At 50.7% G+C, this 7,040-nt stretch overlaps 4 protein-coding genes and 1 non-coding gene across 5 annotated transcripts; 4 read left to right on the forward strand and 1 right to left on the reverse strand.

The window, feature by feature from the left end:
- Positions 1-103: 103 nt before the first annotated feature.
- On the reverse strand, positions 104-620 carry BCR37DRAFT_375993 (uncharacterized protein; the record flags this gene model as incomplete). The annotated part of the gene is made up of 1 exon (XM_040868501.1): positions 104-620. The coding sequence occupies one exon, from the start codon at positions 618-620 to the stop codon at positions 177-179; it is 444 nt and encodes a 147-aa protein (XP_040728502.1). The 3' UTR covers positions 104-176.
- Positions 621-773: 153 nt separating this feature from the next.
- Positions 774-878, forward strand: BCR37DRAFT_t3. Its single transcript has one exon. It is a non-coding gene; the product is annotated as a tRNA-Leu (tRNA).
- A 1,867-nt stretch (positions 879-2,745) lies between these two features.
- On the forward strand, positions 2,746-3,511 carry BCR37DRAFT_20808 (uncharacterized protein). Its single transcript, XM_040866400.1, has 2 exons — positions 2,746-2,928; positions 3,029-3,511. The coding sequence occupies exon 2, from the start codon at positions 3,097-3,099 to the stop codon at positions 3,454-3,456; it is 360 nt and encodes a 119-aa protein (XP_040728503.1). The 5' UTR covers positions 2,746-2,928; positions 3,029-3,096; the 3' UTR covers positions 3,457-3,511.
- Positions 3,512-4,072: 561 nt separating this feature from the next.
- On the forward strand, positions 4,073-5,544 carry BCR37DRAFT_20810 (uncharacterized protein). The gene has a single exon (XM_040866401.1). The coding sequence runs from the start codon at positions 4,369-4,371 to the stop codon at positions 5,356-5,358; it is 990 nt and encodes a 329-aa protein (XP_040728504.1). The 5' UTR covers positions 4,073-4,368; the 3' UTR covers positions 5,359-5,544.
- A 70-nt stretch (positions 5,545-5,614) lies between these two features.
- On the forward strand, positions 5,615-6,674 carry BCR37DRAFT_375998 (uncharacterized protein). The gene has a single exon (XM_040868502.1). The coding sequence runs from the start codon at positions 5,731-5,733 to the stop codon at positions 6,406-6,408; it is 678 nt and encodes a 225-aa protein (XP_040728505.1). The 5' UTR covers positions 5,615-5,730; the 3' UTR covers positions 6,409-6,674.
- The last annotated feature ends 366 nt before the right edge of the window (positions 6,675-7,040 follow it).

Raw genomic sequence — 7,040 nt, forward strand, 5'->3', positions numbered from 1 at the left:
TTTTTTTTTATATATTTGCATTCAAAGCTATCAAGTAGCTATGAGTCTAGAATGTAAATGGTAGGATGAAATGAATGACTTCACGAACGTCTGTGAAAAGGAAGAACAGACGAACAGTGCGGGATTCTCCTACAGGCCTTGAAGCAGCAAGCTACTCCTTTCCTGCGGCATACCCGCTAAAACACCCTTTGAGTCTCTCCACAAGTTCCTGGCAAGTGGAGTGAATTGGTCGCGGTACAATAAGACTGCGAGTTGACAAGATAATGCAGGCCTCGGCTTAGGACTTCGGCTGATGCGATTTCTGTCGTAGATGACTGCGAGTGAAAATTTTTCGCTGCAGTTGAAAAGCGCACTGGTCTTGCACAGAACGCAGTCTGCCGCAAGTGATCCTGTGAGTGTATGTGTGATTGCAAGGCCGCGTGCAACAGCCGCCAGAGCCTCTCGCGAGAGGATAGCTGTCCTGATGTGGAAAGCGGTCTTGTGAAGTGTAATCTCGCTGGTGGCGCATGCGTCGCCGCGAGTGTCTGAAAAGGCATGACCTCTGGAGGCCGCCTTGAAGTTGACGCCGTAGACCTGGCCCCTATCTGCGCAGCGTCATAGCCGCAGAAGGTTTGTAGCATCGATGCAGAACGTTATGTCCGTTTTATGATGTGTTGGTTCGGTTTTTGCGAGTAGAAAAAGTGTATTGCAGATATGATAGTCTAAAGCTGCCAATTCGGAAAAGCTTTCTGTAGCTTAGTGGAATCAACTTCACGAGGTTGACAGATCGAAACGCAGTGGTCGCATAGTGGCAATTGCGCGGCTTTCAAGCGCAAGCTTGCTTAAGAGGCAGACCAGCCGTCCTTACTGGTTCCAGGGTTCGAGTCCCTGTCACTGCATCTTTTTTGGTTCGATAGCGAGTTCAGTCAGACGGCGAGCATTCAGTCGAGGATGCCAGAAGAGGCCTCGGCCACCCTCACCGGCAAGAATGGGAAGGTTTACAAACTCTTCTGACGCTGCAAGGCTGCACGCATCTTCCGCCAAGACCTCTATATACACTGCAGGACGCGACACGCAAGTGCGAAGGCTGTCGGAGAGCGGCTTCATTGACGCGAGTCATCTTGTTGAGGCGCTCAAGCTCCTTCAGGATGGTCTCCATGGAGGTTGATGTATACAGGTCAGGCATCATTGTCTTCGGGAAGCTATCAAGCACCAGGTCCTCCAGGCGTCGACTCGACTGAGAGCAACATCTAGTATACCCGTGTCCGAGCGATTCCCAATGTTGATGCGCGCCTTTTCCGACATTAAACCTTGCGTTCTGTGAATAGACTGCGGTCCACGCAAGCTCCAAGGGCCGCCAGATGTGTCGGTCGTACGTATCGTCCCATGTACAAGAGGAGGCCCGCAATAACTCGGTAAGGCCACAAGAGAGACTGTCTCGAGCATGAATCGCTGCGCGTTACCCTCCTACCGAGGGTCTGTGGCCATCCGAGAACGAAGCATATTGCTAGCAAATAGCACCATGTGCGTGATGCTGTTCAAAGATGGTGTTTTGAGCTGAGCTATGTTACTACTGTAGTCATGATAGCAGACATCACGACCAAAGCACCGTCTCGCGACAAGGTGATCAAGTTTCGGAATGCGTTGAGCATATGAGGCCTGAATGCGTGACGAGATGAAGCGAGGACGAGTCACTGCTTATTTTAGAAGTTGATGCGCATCATTGTAGACCAAAGGGTCCATCGATTCTAAAGTCAGCAATCGACAGCAAGATGACGAAGGACCATACGTCGTGTCGAATTAAGGGGGCAAGATGCTGAAATGAGAGGTGCTATGCACGTCGCAAGCGGATGAGCGCTGCGGTGTTGTGCGTTTTCACTGGCTTTGAGAGTGCTTGTTGCAGTAGACGGATGGTGTCGAGACTCTACAGTGGTGGCGGTACAGGCCTTGCGAGAAATATGGCCCCCTGATTTTGCGCTAGTACTCAACAGAGACTCTTCGCGCCAAGAATGATGCATGATGGATGTATGAGAAAGTAGAAGCTTGTATCAAGAGTTGAATCAATGAGAAACCTTCATAGACTGATGCCTTGCACGATCGACGGCTGATGAATGCGCTATTCCAAAAGCTAATCGCCGTAGATGACACTTGCCGCGTCGCTTCACCCATAGCCAATAATGAAGGCGTTCAATGAGGCGCAAGAGGGTGCACTCAATGGTTCATCTCGCCCCTGCATCCAATGCGATAGAAAGATCACAGGTCTCCAAGCAAAGTTGGCAAACAACAACCCACCGCCGTCAAGGCCGACCGCAAAATGTTGCATCTCCATGTCGCTCACCTGAATCCTTGTTAGAGACACGCCTTGCCATGCTGGGACATCTTTTATTGCATTCGAAGTACTGGCCTGGCTGATGTGCGGCCGATGTGTGAGATGTTGATGTGTTGGCGATCCGACCGACAGCCTTCTGCAGACGTTCCAATGACAAGCTGAAAGACCAGTGGCGATGAGCAGCATCGATACAGCCTAGGGCACGTCCAAGCTACCCAGATGTCGAATCGAGAATGCCTTCATACGCCTTGTTGTGTTGGCATCACCGACCACATCCCAAATCGAAACCATTTCTGGTCAGATCTCGACCGGTCATACAGCATAATGTTGCTCCGATGCCTAGAGAGTACGCCAGAGCGTTTCAGTGAGCCTCGATGTCTCCTAAGCCCAGCACAGCTTTGTCAATATGGGGAGTTGTGTTGGATGTACGTGAAAATGCGCCTGCGGGCCGAATCGCGCAAACGCTTGAGAAAATGTCGCAAGAGATGCTGAAGGCGATGCGAACTGTCAGTCAGTTATCCACTGCCTCCTTCGACCTGAGGACAGGCCTGTTTTGCGGGAGGGCAGCGGTGGAAGATGGACGCGCAGATCACAGTAGCGCGTATGCCAAACGATGGTCGGCAGCTACATGCAGCAGATGGCGGAAATGCTTCTGGTGCGAGCGTCCTGCACTTTCATGTGCGTTGGGTCCGCCTGACGTACGCGCTTGACGGCGCAGAGAGCAGCTTTGACCAGCAGCTCCTCTAGGCACATCGCATTCGCTGCGCTACAGGCGATAATACCTCTCGATGCTCGTTGGTACGATCGACTATGCAGCGATGCAGGCGCAATCAAAGACGAGAGTCTCCGTATCAAGTAGCTCACCTCATGACCCGCTCAACTGGCCGCGCCGCAAGAAAGACCTCTGCTTCGGCATCCTCTGCGTCGGCGCTGTGCTCGCAGCGACACTCAATCCTAATCGAACAAGTCCGATCCTCCTATCTGACAATCTTTCGTCGTTCACAAGGCTGATGGCTTCATCGAGTAGAGACTGCACACGCACGGTCCTCACAGTCCTCTGCACATGTGTGATGCCGAAGTCACAGGCGAGCTTTCATGTGATTCATCAGTCTAGCCAACAAGGGGAGCGACAGCGGCAGGAGATCTGACAAGCTACCTCTGCGGCTGACAACCAACCGCGCAGGCAAAGGCGATGCTAAGTTTTGTGTATGGTGATTGCTATGGTTATATACTTGCATGTATGAGGGGTGTGGCAAAGTCAAAGTAGGCGTCGCGCGCATAGGGCCCAGTAGAGCTTTAGCTGATGTACGTCGTCAACCACATTGCTGCAGGACATCCCTCTTACAACTACGAAGCAGTCTTTCTGCGCTATCGACCAGGCAACCGAGAGTTCGCATGAAGGTTTGGACTTGTCATCAATAAAACGCAAGCTTAAGGGACATCTCCAAATGAGCGCAAAACACAACATTGAAATGTGGGCAAGCCAAAAGCAGATCAGTATGGCCACTTGCTGCTCTGCCACCCCTGCATGTAGCCGCAGACATCGTGTAGAGCTTCATTTTGCTGATCAGTACCGTGACATCAGCAAATGTATACCGTCCTGTGAAAGCACCTCCTCAAGCGGTTGAGAAAGCGACTGTGTTAATTGCAGTACCGATGCAAGTGAGCAGACTTGGGCTTCCATCGGCTATAGACCTGCCACTTAGCCGACATTTGTTGAATTCAATTTTGTTGCAAGTCGGCAGCCACGTTCTTTGCAACCATGCGTAAGTAGAAGTCGTACCTTTTAGTAAAGTCGTCTCGGAAGTTGAAGTGTCATGTCTTCATGTTGTAGAATGAACGACGCAAGGCCACCATGTGGCAGGAATCGAGCGACGCGGCGAGAGCTCGCGTCTCCATGTTCACAACTTTGAAGGCACGAGAGGTTCAGCGTAGCAAATCATGTGCAAAGGTCCATGGCCCTGACATTGGACATGCACACATGGCGAATTGCGCCATCCGTTTGAAATTTTACAAGACTCTGACGTGGAAATGGGTGCCTGCACTCTTCAAACCACAAGATGATTCTCTTATTCGCATTGTCCAGCTTGCCACATCTTTCCGCAGCGCTCAAGGCGGTCGGCGAAATCAAACATCCATTTCCAAGCAACAAGAAAGTATGGTATTATACGGACCAAGATGAATTGATGGTGTCTTCGCACCATCCTCCTGACGTCAGCCACAATCTCATGACTATCTATCATGCTAAAAGGAAACGCCTGCAAAAGCATCACTACAACACTTTTTTCATGCCAAACATCAGCGATCCATCGAATATTCAAGGTTGCTGGTTGGCAAAGCCAGATCGCAATGTTGCTGTGTGGGATGAGCTGCTGGAGCATGATAAGCCGACAACCCACAACGCGCAGGGCGAAGTTCTCTGCTGTGGCAATCTCATCAACTACCGACCCACCAAAGTTCTGCCAGGACCAGAAACAGCGGGCCTTGGATGGAACAGGTGTTGGTTTGAAAGCGACAAAAATCGACACGGTGGATATACAATTGCTTCTTGTCAGCAGTATGAGCTTGAACAGAAAGATCCACGCCCTGCAAATTGGCACGTCATTGGAGCACCTTTCAAATCTGGAATTTCTAAGCAAGAGGGGATCTATTTTGTGGAATACGACAAACAGGCAAAGCTTCCAAAGCTATCTTTCATGACACCGGATGAAAGTTTCAAGTACTCTCTTCAACCCAACAACGATTCTGCAATGCATTTCTGGCTAGCCAAACCAGATCAAGCCGACAATTTTCCAGCAACCTGGCTGACCGACGGGTATGCTCTCATTGGTGGAAAATTGACCGACATGAAACCAGTCGACCCGTTACCTTTCCCAAACAGTTATCCCCGAGACACAAGTATCAAAGAGCACGAAGGTCAAGATTTTGGCAATTTGTGTTTTTTTGCTTTGGATTACGAACTCTGGTTGCTCGACCATGACAATCATTCCTATCAAGGACTTTGCCGAGAGGTGCGCAAGTTTGCTGTTGAAGGGAACAATCCAGCTTGACGAACTTTGACGTCTCAAATGTCTTTCCCCAGTTGACTTGACCTTATGTGGTTTTGAAACGTATAGTTATCCACTTAGACATCTTGAATAGCATACATGATGCAATTTACGCGCTAGATGTGGATGGTGCCCTTGGCCATCCACAGTTTGTTGATGTGGATGGTGCCCTTGGCCATCCGCAGTTTGTTGTTAAGATAGGATTTGTAAATTTAGAATTTGAATTGAGAGTCCTAGTCCAGCTCCGTGCGGTTCGGAGAGGGCTTATGGAAGCCCGCATCAAAGCAAGCGTAAACAACACAGACGCGTCTAAAAATCCACGTAGACAGCATAGACACGTCTAAACACCCACGCAAAGAAGCAACATCCGGTAAGATGGTTGATCGCAGCTTCTGGGAGACACTTACCTTTGGACGACGTCTCATTCGCCTCAAAACAGCCCAAAATGGCGGCGAGACTGGGTTGGAGGCAGAGATCGCTGATATTGAACGAGAAAGGGACGATCGAGCCCGTACTAAAAACGCTGAGCGGATGAGAAAGCGTCGAGCTGAAGCTTTTGCAGAGGAATCAGAACTAGAGGAGCGCGCTAGACAAACCCAGCTTCCGAGTAGCGATGACAGGCGGTTTGAAGGCCACAAGTGTCGGCGAATACAAGAAGCGGCGCGACAGCGACTGAGGTGGTCAAGTCAGAGCAGTAGGCGCAGCCAGACACCACAAGCTAGGCAGGCGCTGTCGAATCTCTCTTCCAATGCTGTGAATGCAGGGACCGGATCCTCAGCGTCTTATGTGACGGCGCCAAACGCCCTGCCATCGCAGTCTACCTACACCAGCACTCTCGATCGGCAAGCCATGGTCAATCAGCTTGGGTTTGCAGACATGCCTTCATCGGATTCATTGCCAGTGCTTGATATCTTTAGCGCTCTTAGGGCCAGGGTTGAGGGATTTCAGTCCCAAATTGTTGGCCCTCGCTGCCGTATTGGGCTCTTGCGACATTCCTTAAATCTGCGAATTAATATGACGACTGCCGGCCCAGTGCCGGGCCGAGCCCACTAGCCTCAGTCCAGTGAGTCCACCACCCGTGGCCCGTGGGCCGTGGCCCACCAGTACCACCACTTGGTTACTGAATCACTGATTAACTGCCCACCTGCCACTGGTCCCACAATGCCATCCCAGTCCATCGGTTATGAACTTATGATCCAGCGCAGCTTTGAGTGTCAGACACTATCAGACATCGTTAGTAGTACTAACTTGGTATTGTGTAATGATTCGTGTTACGCTGATGAACGTGGCAGCAAGGAGTTCCAAGTTGCCCTGCCAAAACACAAGGACCACAGGATAGCCTGTCAACTTGGGCGAAATTCCTCGGGTTACTCCGCAAAATTGAGGGCGGGATGACTCTAGTTGAGGGAAGATATCGAGGAAGCCGCTGAACACTATACTTATGACCCATGGAATGACCCTTCACTCCAGAGTTATTTCGCTCGCGCGCGTCCCATCAGATGGACCAACCACCCCCCAAAGGGACCCTTCACTCCAACCGCAATCTGGCGCCAGACGTCTTTGCCCTTCAACCTCAACTATATGTATTGAAATGAGTACCAGGGTAGGGTTAGGGTTAGGGTTAGGGTTAGGGTTAGGGTTAGGGTTAGGGTTAGGGTTAGGGTTAGGGTTAGGGTTAGGGTTAG

This window comes from Protomyces lactucae-debilis (genome assembly GCF_002105105.1).
Source record: "Protomyces lactucae-debilis strain 12-1054 chromosome Unknown BCR37scaffold_1, whole genome shotgun sequence".
In the NCBI taxonomy this organism is placed as follows: Eukaryota; Fungi; Ascomycota; class Taphrinomycetes; order Taphrinales; family Protomycetaceae; genus Protomyces; species Protomyces lactucae-debilis.

Coding starts and splice junctions, on each gene's coding strand:
- BCR37DRAFT_20808 (XM_040866400.1), top strand. CDS start 3,097: ATGCTCGTTGGTACGATCGACTATGCAGCGATGCAGGCGCAATCAAAG.
- BCR37DRAFT_375998 (XM_040868502.1), top strand. CDS start 5,731: ATGGTTGATCGCAGCTTCTGGGAGACACTTACCTTTGGACGACGTCTC.
- BCR37DRAFT_20810 (XM_040866401.1), top strand. CDS start 4,369: ATGATTCTCTTATTCGCATTGTCCAGCTTGCCACATCTTTCCGCAGCG.